Source organism: Cryptomeria japonica, chromosome 10 (assembly GCF_030272615.1).
Source record: "Cryptomeria japonica chromosome 10, Sugi_1.0, whole genome shotgun sequence".
NCBI classification, from domain to species: Eukaryota; Viridiplantae; Streptophyta; class Pinopsida; order Cupressales; family Cupressaceae; genus Cryptomeria; species Cryptomeria japonica.
In genome coordinates, this window is record NC_081414.1 from 844789484 (window position 1) to 844807433 (window position 17950).

At 34.0% G+C, this 17950-nt stretch overlaps 1 protein-coding gene across 1 annotated transcript; it reads right to left on the minus strand.

The window, feature by feature from the left end:
• Nucleotides 1–13440: 13440 nt before the first annotated feature.
• On the minus strand, nt 13441–17369 carry LOC131054434 (subtilisin-like protease SBT4.14). Its single transcript, XM_059212948.1, has 11 exons — nt 17262–17369; nt 17036–17121; nt 16817–16914; nt 16570–16716; nt 16363–16468; nt 15745–16251; nt 15289–15402; nt 14972–15199; nt 14658–14766; nt 14244–14457; nt 13441–13985 (listed from the first exon to the last, which is right to left on the minus strand). The coding sequence occupies exons 1-11, from the start codon at nt 17367–17369 to the stop codon at nt 13441–13443; spliced, it is 2262 nt and encodes a 753-aa protein (XP_059068931.1).
• Nucleotides 17370–17950: the final 581 nt, after the last annotated feature.

The following is a 17950-nucleotide window of genomic DNA, read 5'->3' on the forward strand; positions in this document are numbered from 1 at the left end:
CCATGGTTTGGATCATTGGATATATCATAACAACTCTGTTTCTAGGCTTGGGGCAAAATCCTACACCTAGCTGGGGGCAAAACTCCTGATCATTTTGAGCTAAACCAAACAAGTAGAGAAACAGTTTGACAACTCTTATCAAGCGAAAACTGAGACACATCCAACATTGAACACATGATCAAACTATTAACTATCAAGCTACCACGAAGTCAATCTAAGCACATCACACACTTTTCAGTGGATAATATATCTTTTGGATAATGATTGTAACATGATTGTTCAATTTTTCTATATTGCTTTTCGCTATCATGATTTCTGAGTGACTCCAGGATGTCTTTGACTAGAGGAACAAGGAAGGAACATGATATTTTTCTTGTCTATTGTCTGAAAATTAATCATTAATATGTGCAAATTTATCTCGGGACATGATCATTAGAATATCATTGAATACATTTCTGATTTGCATATTGAAATGATTAATACTGCTTGTTTTATGCAAACAACACTCAGGTCATTTTGATTCAATTATACCTTGATGCTTGTGTTAACTTGCTATATCAAAATCCAGGAAAGATGTGCTCAGGTCATCATGGTTTAATTATACCATCGATGTTTGCACTCACTTCCCACATTTCAAAAGCTCAATGATGACAAAATGCAAAATAATCCAGTGACTGGTCCGATCATAGTTTGCATCTCCATTGCATCTCCATTGCATTTTCATTTGCATTTTAGCTTGCATTTCATTCTTGCATGGGATCCTAAAGGCTCCTTTTATCCAAGGTTAAATCTATCGCAGGAATCATCAAATATCATCACAAGTGTATACACAATCAAAATAATGACTCATATTTCTCTCATGATATTATCAACCCAGCGAAAAATCTTATGCTATCTCTCTCAACAGAATCAACAATCAGCATATCCAAATATTTCTGCAACTTGCTATCAACAAATCGTCAGTTCTTTATCTAATCAACCTTATCAAATCAAATCAATCAATCAAACCTAATCGATCCTATCATGTCTTATACAAGATGCATCCTTCCTGAAACCAGACGTTCTGATCATGTCTTATATAGGATGAAGCCTTCCTGAAACCAAATGCTTTGATCATCATTGTCTTATATAGGATGAATCCTTCCTGAAACCAGACTGAATCTAATCAATCAAGATTTTTCAATCTTATCAATCTAAGCAATCAAGCTAATCGAAGACCTCACATTTTCATCAAACCACAATTACATAAATCAAATCAAATCTATCAGGATATCAATCTCACAAAACTCCAAAGATCAATTATCTCAATTGATCTCCCGAGGGGGCATCATCATACTAGAATTTAGCAATCAAGAGCTAGGGCATCCTATCAAATCAATACCATCATCAAAATGAGATTATTCTTTGAATCAATGCATCATCACACCTTGCTTCAAAGAGGGGCAAAATGTATACACCTAAAATGGTTTGAAGATAATTAATTAAATAAGCAATTATTTAATTAATCTCCCTTCCCAATTTAATTGAATTCACTAAGCAATTTGATTAAATTTCCCCTTTCATCTACTTATTAATAAATCTAAGGATTTATTTAATAGGTTCATTTCACCCCTTTAATTAATTAATTCCCTCATCCAAAATCATTTCTTCTAATCCCCTAATTAATTAAAACAAATCAAAGTCATGAGTTGTTGAGATTAATTAGCCTTTTCCTATTATTTGAATTTTTAAATTCAAATTCTCCTAACTTCTACCACTCCTAAACCTAACCATTCCTAAACCTAACCCATTCTACCTACCACATGTCCCCTTTCATCCAACACCTTCTAAAACCTTTGTGACACTTGTCACTAAGTGTTCCCTTTCATCCAACCCTTCTAGAAGCCTCTTGACACTTGTCACCATAGAGATGACAAATGATCCCTTTAATCCAACCCCCTTTTCCATCCTCCTCCAATTTAACTATTGATATCTTCAAATCAATTTTGACCGTTGATTCTTGCCACATCACCCCTAGCCTTGGAAAATTCTATAAATAGACCTCATTTTGAGCAATATGGATCCCATCTCATTCTCATCTTATGCATTGTTATTATAGGCATCTAGCTTATAGTTTATCCATTTTAGCAATGTTATCATGCACAATTTTAGCTTAAATCTTAGCTTAATCATGCTAGATCAATCATTCATGTAGCTTAATCATGCTATTCTTGCTAGATCATGCATTTTCATCATTCAAATCCTCCATCTAAGTGAAGTCAAGTCATTGGAATATGCATAATTAGATCTGAGAGCATTTTTCATATTTGCATTTACTAGGAGGCAATAAGTCAATTAGCTATGGTTTTGTCTTTCTTTGATTTAAATCTTCTAACCATGCTTGTAATGATTTATTGAGTGCATTGTGTTTGTAGATACAGGTACACTTCACAGAGCACGATAGGTTCTGTTGATATAATTCTAGGGGACATATTTTTGTGGTATATAATCCCACCTTTTCATTTATTATCATGCATTTCAGTTGAAGTGATTATCATGAAGCCTTTATGTTCATCCATGCATTTTATGTGTAGACTAACAATTCTTAAAAATACAGGTTCATGCTAGATCATTCGCCGTTGACAAGACCCTCTCTTGGTGATGGTACATATTCCTTTGTGCATTAATGAGATAAAATTTTGTGCATAAATATTAAGTCAAGTGAATGTATTTCTATTTAGAAATGACCATATCTACCATTGTCTTCAACCATGCAGAGAAATGCAGTGAGAAGGGCTTTAATCAACATGTGTCTTTCTTTAAAGTTATGCTTGTATACTTTGCAGAGAAATTGGTAAGTTTCATAATTATACAATCTTGTGCATCTTAAAAATGTTTCAAATGATCTATTTATAATTTGCCAAACTAATTTGTATTAAGTGTTATGATTTGTTTCTTGTAGCACATTCATTCCGCATAAAAAGGTTACTTATTTTGGTCTTCATTTATATGCAGACATTGCTGTACGTAAGCTTTTCTCTTAGGACATGAGGATGTCTGATGCAGATTAAGTGGGATGTTGTATTTGTATATGGATGTGAATTGATGTAACATTGTTATGATGATATACAATGTCCATGAGCAAATTGGTTTAGTTATATTGATGATAATGTCCATTGATGTACATTGGTGTAGTTGTATTGATAATGAAAAAAAAAATGTTTGCATATCCCTTCATGGATGTCACATGCAAGTGTAATGGTAATTATGTGTATACAATACATGGAAATATTGATGATCATTATGTGTCTACAGTGTAATGCTTGTTTATATATAATTTTAGCACTTAGGGCACTCAAGGGATGACGCCGGTAGGGTATGACCTCAAGCGTTCGATCGAGTGGGGGGCAAAATACGACCATGCATAGGGTAATAATGCCTAACTAGACATGCCAGAGTTGACGGTTCATCATTGCGATGAGCTGAATGAGAAATTGGCCACGCGACAACATTCGATTGAGTGAGATTGACGATCTTTTTGCCAACCAAAAAATTGCTGCCGTAATAAAACCGTAGGGAAACTTAAAAAAATGAGATAGGTTTTTGTAGGGACCCCTATCATGGCCCCATAGGTTCAAATGGATCATTCACAGGTGCCACAGATTCTGAGTTAGGGCCCGTCAAAGTTTGACAATTTTGAGCACCTAGGGCGCTCAAGGGACGACGTCGGTAGGGTATGACCCCGAGCGTTCGATTGAGTGGGGGGGGAAAATAGGAGCATACATAGGGTAATAATGCCTAACTGGACATTTCAGAGTTGATGGCTCATCATCGCGACGAGCTGAACGAGAAATTGGCCACGCGACAACATTCGATTGAGTGAGACTAATGATTTTTCGCCAACCGAAAAATTGCTGCCCTAATAAAACCGTAGAGAAACTTGAAAAACCGAGATAGGATTTTGTAGGGACCCCTCTTGTGACCCCGTAGGTTCAAATGGATCATTTTCAGGTGCCACAGATTCCGAGTTAGGGCCCGTCAAAGTTTGACAATTTTGAGCACTTAGGGCGCTCAAGGGATGACGCTGGTAGGGTATGACCCCGAGCATTCGATCGAGTGGGGGGGGGGGGAATAGGAGCATGCATAGGGTAATAATGCCTAAGTGGACATGTCAGAGCCAATGGTTTGTCATCACGACGAGCTGAACGAGAAATTGGCCATGCGACAACATTCGATTGAGTGAGACTGACGATTTTTTTGCCAACCAAAAAATTGCTGCCCTAATAAAACTGCAGGGTAACTTGAAAAACTGAGATAGGCTTTTGTAGGGACCCCTCTCATGGCCCTGTAGGTTCAAACGGATCATTCGCAGGTACCATAGATTTTGAGTTAGGGCCCGTCAAAGTTTGACAATTTTGAGCATTAGGGTGCTCAAGGGACAACGTCGGTAGGGTATGACCCCGAGCGTTCGATCGAGTGGGGGGGGGGAAATAGGAGCATGCATAGGGTAATAATGCCTAACTCGACATGTTGGATTCAAAGGTTCGTCATCGCGACGAGCTGAATGAGAAATTGGCCACGCGACAACATTCAATTGAGTGAGACTGACGATTTTTTTGCCAACCGAAAAATTGCTTCCCTAATAAAACCATAGGGAAAATTGAAAAACCGAGATAGGCTTTTGTAGGGACCCCTCTCATGGCCTCATAGGTTCAAACGGATCATTCACAGGTACCACAGATTCCAAGTTAGGGCCTATCAAAGTTTGACAATTTTGAGGACTTAGGGCGCTCAAGGGACGACGCCAGTAGGGTATGACCCCGAGCGTTCGATCGAGTGGGGGGGGGAAAATAGGACCATGCATAGGGTAATAATGCCTAACTAGACATGTCAAAACCGATGGTTCGTTATCGCGATGAGCTGAACGAGAAATTGGCCACGCGACAACATTCGATTGAGTGAGACTGACAATTTTTTCGCCAACGGAAAAATTGCTGCCCAAATAAAATTGTAGGGAAACTTGAAAAATTGAGATAGAATTTTGTAGGGACCCCTCTTGTGGCCCCATAGGTTCAAATGGATCATTTGCAGGTGCCACAGATTCTGAGTTAGGGCCCGTCGAAGTTTGACAATTTTGAGCACTTAGGGTGCTCAAGGGACGACGTCGGTAGGGTATGACCCCGAGCGTTCGATCGAGTGGGGGGGAAAAATATGAGCATGCATAGGGTAATAATGCCTAACTAGACATGTCGGAGCTGACGGTTTGTCATCGCGACGAGCTGAACGAGAAATTGGCCACGCGACAACATTCGATTGAGTGAGACTGACAATTTTTTTGTCAATCGAAAAATTGCTGCCCTAATAAAACCGTAGGGCAAATTAAAAAACTGAGATAGGCTTTTGTAGGGACCCCTCTCATGGACACGTAGGTTCAAATTGATCGTTCGCAGGTGCCACGGATTCCGAGTTAGGGCCCGTCAAATTTTGACAATTTTGAGCACTTTGGGCGCTCAAGGGATGCCGCCGGTAGGGTATGACCTGGAGTGTTCGACCAAGTGGGGGGGTTGGGAAATATGACCATGCACAGGGTAATAATGCCTAACTAGACATGTCAAAGTCGACGGTTCATCATCGTGACAAGATGAACAAGAAATTGGCCACGCGACAACATTCGATTAAGTGAGATTGATGATTTTTTTTGCTAATCAAAAAATTGCTGCCCTAATAAAACCCCAAGCATTCAACCGAGGTGGGGGGAAAAATAGGACCATGCATAGGGTAATAATGAATTGTATCAAGTATTGTTCATTAAATTAATTGTACTGTATTATTCATTAAATTAATTGTATTATTCATTAAATGAATTGTATTGTATTGTTGATTAAATGAATTGTATTGTTCATAAATTGTATTGTTCATTAAATGAATTGTATTGTTCATTATACAAACAACACTTACAATGAAATGAAATGAATTGTATTGTTCATTAAATAACCATTATTAACCATTGTTAATTATTGGAATGAAGATTAAAGATTTCCATGATAACACCACGCATAGATGAGCAACACTTTATATGATCGAATATCAACTTCTGTATATATAAAAATGTCAAATGATTACAAATGTATGTCCATACACAAATATGGCATAAACGCCAACTGAAACAAAATGTATGTCCATATACAAAATATACATGCCAACTAGACATGTAAGCATCCCAAAACTATCTATAACATCCTTAGCTGTTGATGGATCATCAAAATCGATCCTCTTCGCCGCACTGCTCGACTTTGAAGAATCCTGCACAAGAAAAACAAACCATGATTAGTATTAGTTATATTATATAATTCACATTCGAAAAGTTAACATAAAAATGAACTATAATTGAACTATTCATGTTTACCTCATCTCCACGTTTTCTCTTCAGCTTTGCAGGACTCTTGATGTATGTCTTCGGTAGAGGAGGTATGTTTTCAATATTTTCATACACAGCCTACATATGTTCAGAAACATGACATTGATACAAGTTAGCATATAATTGTCACTGATAATAAATTATATCTACTAACCAAAAAATAAAATAAACACACATCTACTCAAGGCATCTCTTCTTCTTCTTCTTTAGGTATACTGGGTGTAGTCATCAAGGATGTGAAGCCAAGAATTCTTTGTATATATACACAACAAGTATATGAAACTATCAATCTATATCTAGACATGTATAATCAATATAAGTTATTTAAACTATTCATTCAATCATATTTGCATTCAATTACCTTTCCCTTGTCTCCAACTGCACTACTAGATCCTAAATCACACCGCCCCGCACTTGTGCTGCTTGTGCCCTACAAGAGTAAAATAAGATATACATGCAAGTTACTACATAATCTAATTAATACCAATATAAATGATGATCATGTATGTACAATAAAATACAAACGACTAGGTGCAATAATATATGTACCGTCAAGCTATCAAGGCCAAATGAAATGGCCGACAAGGTGCCCTCCTGAATCTGTCTCAACTGCTCCTCGGTCATCAACTGTTAAATAGACCATGCAAATAAAAATTAGTACTTAATATTATCTAGATTATAAATATTTTATTAAAATATAACATGAATTGTGAAAATACAAATCTTACCAATACATCATTGATGTATGGTGACAGTGCCTCCTCGCCTCTAGCATTTGAGAACTCCCTAGGGTATCCTCTAGTCTGTGTAATAATATCTGGTGCATCATGCATCTCATGCACCTCATAATCTGCACTGTCCATAGGAGGATCAACGGCCTGTCCAACTGGACCCAAGCATATGTGCCCACACATGACATAACTATGGGGCACACATATGTGTGGAGCCGAGGATGACATGTCAACGCCACTGGATGCACCACTACCATCAAGAGTAGGCTGAGCTACTGACCTAGCCTGAGAAACCAAAAGGCTACTCAAAGAGTGAATAGCCGATATGGTCTGTGAAGCCGCCTCACAAATGATATCAAGATGGTGCACTGCAGGTGGGGGATCAACAGGAGGAGGGGGGACATATGGGCCCTAGACTACTCTGACTGCCCCAGGTCTATTTTAGGGCATACCTAAACCTACACCCTGGAAAGGTTGGATGTCAAAGTAGTTCACATGTTTGCGTAAAACAAACTCAGCATACAATTTTTTTATGAAATAGAAGGGGATATCAAGATTGTTGTTGGGTGGTTTGTCGAAAACCATCCACCAATGATCCCAAAAGTTTTTCACAATAGCATCATTTGTGCACCATTTAATAGAAAGTTTTGTTTTTTTGGGATCTACGGGTTGACCAATGTGGGGATTGACAAACAATGAGGCGATGACGGCTTTGGATATCTTGAGATCCTTGATATCCTTATACGATAAGCCATCTGCATATTTTTCCCTCATAGAATCTTGCCACAAAAGGGCAGCATTGTGCTCCTTAGTCATGGTTTCCATACTCTTTATGATCGACGTGAGAGGATCAAACATTGGGTTTAGACAAGGGATCCTACGATATACTTCTGCAATCCCCCTCTATTCATTCAAATTTTGTGCAATCAAATCCTGAATTGAGGGGGGGTTTGGCAAATGAGGGTTTGGTTGTTGCAGTTGTGATTGGTCAGTGTTTTCATTGTTATCCCCCATTTTTAACCTAATTAAATGTAAACAATTAAATTTAGTTAACAAATTTAAACAATTAGGTATTTGATTTAAAAAATACCTAGTTTTCATGAAAAAAACCATATTTTCAATGAAAAATCAAATAAACATTAACAAAAAATACAAAAAAGGAATGAAAATGATTGAAAACGATAAAATTCTTACCTTTCAATCTATTTTTTAGAAATTTTTTGCCGAAACACCGGATATCGGGTGCACTGGATATCGGATTTTGATAAAATCGCGTAGCTCGTGAGTTAAAAATGACTCATGGGCTGTCACTGTCGAAATATATTTGTCTCAGAAAATCGGATATCCTATTTTTATACTTAAATTATTTTCAAATAACATATATAATATAATATAATATAATATAATATAATATAATATAATATAATATAATATAATATAATATTATATATTATAATATATAATATAATATAATAATATATTATATAATACGTATTATATAATATATTATTATATTATAATATAATATATTATTATAATATAATATAATATATTATTATTTTATAATATAATATAATAATATATTATTATTTTATAATATAATATAATAATATATTATATAATATATTATTATATTATAATATAATATAATAATATATTATATAATATATTATTATATTATAATATAATATAATAATATATTATATAATATATAATATATTATTATATTATATAATACGTATTGTATTATATTATAAAATATAATTATATATTATATAATATATAATATAATATAATATTGTATTATATAATATATTATATTATATATTATATATTATATAATATAATATTATATTATATAATATTATATAATATATAATATATAATATAATATATTATATAATACAATAAAATATTTTATTATATAATACGTATTATATAATATATTATTATACGTATTATATAATATATTATTATATTATAATATAATATTATATAATATATATAATATATTATTATATTATTATATTATATAATATATTATTACGTTATATATATTATATTTTATAATAATATATATTATATTATATAATAATATATTATATATTATATAATATGTAATATATAATATATTTTTTAAATTAAAATTATAAATAAAAATCGGATATCCGATTTGCATAGGTAATTACCAAGCCAAGGTGTACTGACACCTAGGCCAAGCAAAAAGTCAACATGGATTTTCGCATTTTTAGTCGAGTGAAGAAGGCTATTTTTTTCACATTGCCACTTTTTGGCCCCCCTTGATCCTGCACTAACCCTGCTATGTAAAGACTCAAAAAGAGGAGTGAATTATTTTCTAAAGTATTTGGATAAAGGGACCACACCTGATTTTATGACTACCACTTGAGTATTGATGTTGCCATTGATCTTGATGTATCCCTCGTTTGGTTTAAACTTCACAAAATATTGTTGAGCACTCTCAATCTTATCAGCCAGATCCATTGAAGGAGATCATTTAAATTGACTCACTTGAAGCTAATAATAATGAAGCACTACGCACAACTTCATAAAGGAATTAAACTTAGAAAAGAGAAGCTTATCCCTAATATCTTTTTATAAATTAGAAATAAAGATTATTTGATAATCTTGATTAGGCATAGGATAAACAATTTGAGAATACAAACGTTGATATCTACCAATAAAATCAACCTCTTTGTTTTTAACGCCTTACTTACAATGAATCAATTCAGTCAAAGTAATCTTAGGACCATTATTATTATGAAATTGTTGAATGAATGAATTATATAATTATTGAAATGACGCAATAAAATAAGGAGGCAAAGAAGAATAACATTGCAATGCTTTATCCATTAAGGTTCAAGTAAACAATTTAGCCATAAGTCTTTGATCATGAGCAAAGTTACTGCACAAAGTTTGAAATGTTTTCACATGGGTCAAGGGATAACTTTTTCCATTCTAAAGCCCCAATTGAGGAACTTCCATATGTTTAGGAGGGAAAAAACATGCATTGTCATCAGATAATGGGCTTGCTATATCAAATTTGGGCACATTAAACTTGGATTGGATAATGGAAGCTAGCTGTTGTTGCAGAGATGAAATAGTTTGGGCTACGCTATTGATGGTTGATTCAGTGGATGGATTGAAATCAAACATAATGGATTCTGATGGAGGAGTAACATTGTTGTATGTAGGTGGAGGTTGAAAATAAGGAGGTGGAACACTATGATATGTATGTATGGGAGATAATTGGCTCAAAAGTGGAATACTCATGGAAGGAGGGATAAAAGAGTTTTGATTTACAAAGTTGCCCCCTTGACTAACATGTATAGGATTAACATTTTTGTGTGGAAGTAGTCATGATAGAAAATATGAATGTAGGTACACTAGGCAAGGATGTAGGCATAGGAATAGAATGGTTGACTTTACTAGTATCTTGAGTGGAACCAACGACTTTGACACAACTTTTGATAGGCATGATATTAGTGTCAACAATATGATCTAGCCACACAACAAATCAACACCAAGTTTATCACTTTTAAACTTTCTTTTAAATTATTCAATCAATGGGATTGCCTCACTTTGCAGGTATTGTTGACTCATCCATTATTGAAGATTTTCAAATTCATTGTCAATCTGCTTGAGTTGATCAACGAAAACCCTAGTTAGTGATTCATCCATACTATGAGAAATATGAAAAGAATGAAGATAAATGACATCATTTGTTGGATTAGGGGAGTTACCAAAATTCTCATGAAATAAGTTATCCAGGATTTTCTCCATATCCTTAGTAATTAAACTGTGGGAAGCCTTAATTATACAACTTATTCTCATAGGAATCTTGTAGGTAGGACTAATGGTAGTAAAACTCATGCACAAAGGAGGGAAATTTGAATTTAAAATTTGAAAATTGTGAATAAATTATGCAAAATTTAGAAAAAGTGATTGATTAACAAAGTAATTAAGAACTTTGATTTGTGAATTTGAAAGAAAAAGGCACCTAAATCATAGCATATGATATCATAAAGATCAGATATAAAAATATATTTGAAAAATTATGTAACCCACAAGTAAATTTTAGAATTATAAATTAGGATTTTTTGTGAAATCAAAGACTAAATTTATGTAATTCAATTAAAAATGAGATCTATGAGTGCAAATTTGAATTTGAAATTGCATAAATAATTACTTGAAATAATGAATCCAAATTAGTCAACCCACAAGTGTTGGCCCAGTTTGCCATTGCGTCAAAAGATCGATTTGTCAACGCTCGATACAAACTGTAGAGATATGGATCACACAAGAGGCGGTTAGTCCCTTGTCATGATTCCCTAGGGGAGTGTTGACCATTTTACCAACAATATTCCCCTCAGTGTTACCCGAGGGGATTCGAACCCATGACCCAATGCTCTGATACCATTTGTTGGCCTAGTTTGTCGCCGCATCAAAAGATCAATCTGTAAACACCCGATATAAATTGTACATATATGGATTGCACGAGAGGCAGTTAGTCCCTTGTCATGAATCCCGAGGGGAGTGCTAGCCATTTTGCCAACAATAAGTTCATTTTTAAAATTAAAAAATAGGGTTTTTGTGAATTTAACCTCTAAATTTTGGTAATTTAACTGAAAATAAAACTTACAAATGTAAGGTTGAATTTGTAAATTCGTGAACAATCAGATCTGAGAACATAAATTAGAAATTAAGGTGCAAGATGTCGGGTTCACCAAAGTGTGTAGTGGTGAAAAATATTAGGGTTTCACCCAATGATGTAGTAAAACACCTACTATTTTTTCTTAGGGATCAATTACATTAAAGAGGTGCAAATCCAATAGATCTAGCCTCCAATACAACAAAGAATAGGGTTGATAATTTTGATTAGATTTACTGGTTAGGATTTGAATACCCTCTTTTCAAGTTGAATTGTGAAAATACTGAAATTAGAGTAAATATGCCAAAAATAAAGTAATTATGCATAAATAGTGAGCTACAGTCATCAAACAAAGCCACAAATCTAGATTTGAGCAATATGTGAATGTTCAAATTTGTTCCCAGAAGTTCGAGCTAAATTTTTGGTACTAGAATGCTCATTGCTTTGGTCCTTCAAACTTTTTACCATCCAAAGGGGAACCTGTTCATCTCTGTGAATAATGTCAATCCTAAAAATTGCATCTGTGTACATGTTCCTATGCATAATAGTGAAGGGAAAATTGTGGGAAATAGGGACTTGCCTTAGGTCAAACCTTGGTTTTGGAATTAGCCATGAAATAGAATAGAAATGCAAATAAAATGTTGTAATGGAAATGATTTCCTTTTGAGGGAAATGCTAAAAATATCTAAAACACTAATGATATATCTCTTTATAAAGTTTTGTTTGTCTTTGCAAAGAATTAGGGTTTCATGTAGTCTTCACAAAACATAGAACATGAATTTCATCTCCAATGCTTGAACCTTGACTTCACTTCTGCTCCAATGCTTGAAAGAAGACTGTTTGATTGCTCATTCGAATTTGAATGAATGCTTGATTGATCAGATGTTGGATTTGATTGAATGTATTCCTGGATTTATATCAAAATGAGAGGGGGTAGACCTCCTTTTATACATGCTTGGTAAGAAAATAAATTAATTTGTCGAAATGGGTTGACACGGGATCTAAGTTCCTGCCCATTTTATGTTATTGTTATGAGGCCCCAAAATGAGCCCTGATTGGGAGGATCGGAGCAAGAATGATCAGGTCCTTGAGGACTAGGGTGTTAGTGCTCTAGTCTTGACCAATAAGGAACTCATAATTTTTGGGGAGAAATTGTAGGTGTTGAAAATATTAAGTTTGGTACATGTTGTGAGCGGAATCAAGGCTCCAATCAGGCCTCAAGGGACGAACACCAAGGTGAGGGCCCAAATGAGGACAAAATTTTAAGGGAGTACACTTTTAGACGCTATAATTCCAACCATTTCCTAGTCATTTTATGTGAAAAATTAATCAAAATGGATTTAAAATATAAAGAAAAGTTCTCAATATAATTGTTTACAAATACAATTTTCAATCACCATAACACATCATACTTCTTTCTTGTTAAAGATTTTATTCAATGACAATAATTTAGGTTGATTGTAAAAATTTATGAAGAAGATAGAGTTTGTTATCTACATGTATGAAAAATAAAGTTAAATCAAAATGATAATTTATTAAATAATTTTAACATTTCTTATTGAGAAAAAATAATAGAATGCATATTTGGCATTCTAGCAAAAAAGAGCACACAACCAAACCCAAATGCTAGCTTTTCCCCATATTTAAGAGAGGTGGCAATACACTCCGATGGGGCTTCTCACACTGTAATTTCCATAGACCCATATTAATGAACCAGAGACTAAACTATTAGAAGGTATAACACCACCTTCAATTGTGATATTGTAAGTTAGTTTTTGGTTTAGTGTTGAAAACGCTAATGTATCTGGTGAGACAGTTACCTTTATTCCAGAGGGTGTATTTATTATGACCTTGTATGTAGATTGTGGAGGTCCTACATTTGTAACTATTCTTGAAAATTTAGCATAAATAGACTTTCCTGGAGTAGTTACCACCATTATGGAAGGGTAGTTGAGCTCGAGCGCACCATATTGGAATACTTCAATAGAATCACAACTGCTAAAATCTGATGTTAAGAGACGCAAAGTAGTGTCATTATAGCCTTGACTACATAACATTTTGATGTAATCATTTACATCAGTTTCATATACAAGCCCTGGGTTGATTGCCTTAGCTGGGTTTATTTGTCCTGCACCATATCCAAATTCTGCATCCCCATTGTGAGGTAATGACGCGTCCATGATATATGCTACAATGCAAGTCAAATTATATGATTAAGCATAACTTTTACATCAAGCTACATGTTTTTATCTTGAATACTAATGATAGATCTTGCAATGAACCCCAAAAATTTGGTAAACTTAGATTCTATGTTGACGTATCTTCAAGACGATTAAAAATTAATGAATATGTACATTAATCCCCAAAATATAAAAAAATATAAACAAATTTTAATGTTTTTCTTGTCTGATAACTGTTGAATAAAGAATGGTAGAGACATGAATACCTGTAGTCATAAGAGCAGACTTAATAGCAGCTGGAGACCACTCTAGGTGATATGACTTTACAAATCCTGCAGCTCCCGTAGCATGAGGACATGCCATTGATGTCCCTGATATTATATTAAATTTTGGAAACCTTGTGTCACCTGGAAGCTCCGTAAGTGATGAATGCATAGACCAAGCAGCCAATATATTCACACCTGGGGCAGCGATATCAGGCTAACAATACACGAATTTATTAAGCAAGTATCTTGTTATATTCCTTTTAATAAAAAATATTTGATATATATGAATTAAAGTTATACAGATGGTAAATCATTTTTTAAAAGAATTGAATGAGACCCTTAAAAATCACAAGAAGTTTTAAAATATAGAGAATGACATATAAATTTAATCTAACAAAATTCTTATTTTATTACCTTCAAAATGTTCCTGGTGATTGGATTAGGTCCTCTAGATGAGAATGATGCCACTATAGGGGCAGGTTCTTTTGGAGTAGTACTTTTGAAAATTTTTGCAATAGGAGAGCTGACACAATACATAGAATTATGATAACTAAAAACCTATATGTAATAATATTTTAAATAATAAAACTTAAATGAAAAAGGGTATAATCCATTTCAAAATATCAAAAGTAACATAAAAATTCTATTATGGTTGAGTAATTTTTCTTCTTGCTAGCTAAAAGCTTTAGGAATGAAAATTCGTACATTTTAATATTGATTTAGTTTACCTAGTAGAATTGATGTAAGATATGATGACATCTCCTTGTGTTGTGTTTAGGAGAGTGGCAGGGACAAGGTAGGGACGAGCCGTTTCATCAAAATAATCATCAAGAATTATAATACCTTCCCCTTCAGTAAGGAAGATTGTTTGGTCTGGATTATATTCACTTCCTTGATAGCAAAGAACAATATTTCCCTTAACTTTTGTAGCATCTAGGGAATTGGCCACACAAGACCTTATATAGTCATAACAACAATGAAGAGTTGTAAAAAAAATTTAAATGTTATCATAAAAAATGAACATGTTTAGATTTTTCTTTATTACCTTGAGTTGTCATAAGTAAAGCCACCAGAAGTATTGGTTGCATATCCTCCATATATTAAAGGATATAGAGATTGCTCCATAGTAAATGTGTTGAGAGCAAGGCCTTGCAATCCTCTTAATTAAATTTTTAACTCATAATTTCATAATTACTAGAATTTCATCTAGAAATAATAAAAGATAAAACACTTTAGCATTTAATTTTACAATTTTATATTTGAAAATTAAATAATTTAAAAAATATAGCTTAAAATAGATTTTGTAATTTTTTTATTTATTTCATCATAATATTTTAATAACATTAAAAACAAAACAGACAACGAATCAAAACTTTTTAGAACAAAGCTTCCAAACAATAATATCATTGTGAAAACAATTGTAAACTTATCTGAAAGATAAATTCTTTCACTTCTAATTTTATCTAAAACAAGTTGAAAGACTGACTTTACCTTGAAAGACATATTGTTCCCTAGTAGGAGTTGGGACTCAATGGTACGATCAATGGTGCTTGCAGCCACTGTGAGAGACCACGGAGAATAATTATAAATGGCTTCTTGTCCATCATTTCCACAGGCATTGGATGTAAGTATTCCCCTCTTCATTGCATGAAATGCCCCTATAGCAATGCTGTTTTGAAAATAGTCATCGCCAAAGCCTCCAAGAGAAACAGAAAGGATATCTACACCATCATAGATGGCATCATCAAATGCAGCAAGAACATCTGCATCCTCACAACCCTCGCTTGGACCCCAGCAAACCTTGTACATAGCAATCCTTGCACCGGGGACTCCACCTCGAGCATCTCCTTGAGCAATACCATAAACACTCGCATTTTTTACAATATTTCCAGCAGCTGTGGAGGAGGTGTGTGTTCCATGACCACTGCCATCTCTGGGTGAAAGGTAGTCCTCATCAGGAACTGGAGGATCAGAGGAAGCGTGGTAATACCTTGCACCTATAATTTTCCTGATGGCATAATTAAAACATTTCAAAATCATCTACTAATTGAATATTTAAATACTCCAGTACGAAAGTCATTATTTCTGAAAGAAATGAAATAGCAGGAATAAGCCTGACTTGTTACAGGAGGTGAAGTCTGATGTTGTTTGGCACCCACCCCTCCACTTGGATGGAACGGGTCCGAATCCTGCATCATTGAAACTTTCTGATTCTGGCCATATTCCTGCAATATCAAATTGATTTTGAATTACATACCATGTTTTAGAAGATATACCAAATTAGGGTTCTGGAGAAAAGTGTTAAAAATTTGTATTTTCAATGCACCTGTATCTAGAACACCAATGATGATGTCGCTTTCATAATCCAAATTCTTGCTCTGTCCAGATAAAGGAAAATTGATAAAATCCCATGATCTGGTTGTAAGGATGTGCCGTTTCTTGCTCTCAAACACCGAGACCACACCATCCATATCTACATTTCAATGACACATACATTAACATTTTCTGTGCAACTTTCTTAACAATGACCACAATAAAGATAAAACTGCTAAAATAATTTCATGTTCTTTAACTCGAAAGTTGTTGGACATGAGATGGAGAAAGCATGGCTGCAAATCCACCAAAGCTCTTCCCATAGCTATATTTCAACGATTGCTCAGCTGCTTCATGGCTTTAACATTGCAATGTAAACTATTATATCAGATCATAGTGCAAATAATCATGCACAGGTATGTAATCTCTATTTTGGATATGAAAAACATGGAGATAGATTAAAGCCAATATAGAATGACCTTCCATGAACAGATTCTAGCATTTCATGGTGCACAGTTTGATAATCTCCTTCATCTTGAACGCTCCCCATGTAGACAATATGAAGCTGTTTTGGCAAATGAAATTTGTCCAGGTCAGTAATCATTGTTAGTGTTAAATGAGGAGCTAAAAACTGCAATTCCAATAATTGTTTTGATAAGAAATGTGAGTTCTTTTTGTCGTCGGAGGAGATGAATAAGAACATACCTTTTCATCAGACACTTCAGACGCAGTTATGCAAATATCTTTGCCATTCAACATAATCATCATGAAAAACATGGAGAGCAAAAGATAGCTCGTACCAGGGATTCCCATTGTGACAGTAATGTAATGAGTACGTTATACAAACAAGATTATAAGAGGAGGTCATTTTATCGAGTGCTTTAATGTGGCAAAGAACAATTTCTTCGACCGGCCTTGATAATTTCAGAGGTTTTCTAGGCGGATTATTTGACGTAAGGAATGTATTAAAATTTCTATCTATAAAAACAAACTACTAAAGTTTCTAACTATAAACAAAAAGAACACTTTAAAAAAGATAGGATCGATCGTTACAATGTCTGTATTTGGACTCAGCGCCAATGTATGTATTTGGACTCTAGCGCCCAAATTTGACTTGATGTCGGTCGTGTTAATGTAATCAAAATTGGCTGTAGCTACTTCAGAAACGATATGGTTCACGTATAATACGAAGATAAGTCGAAAATAATAGAATTTGGTAGAATTCGATAGAAATAATGCTGTTTTTCTATTGTTCGTATAACACGAAGGTAAGTCTGCCATTTTAGAACCCGATTAGGTGTGTCCTTCAAAATTGCTTTCCAAATTTTAAGATATAATATTATAATGGATAATTCAAAGAGGCATGGAAGTTAATTGTCATTTTTTTAAACATT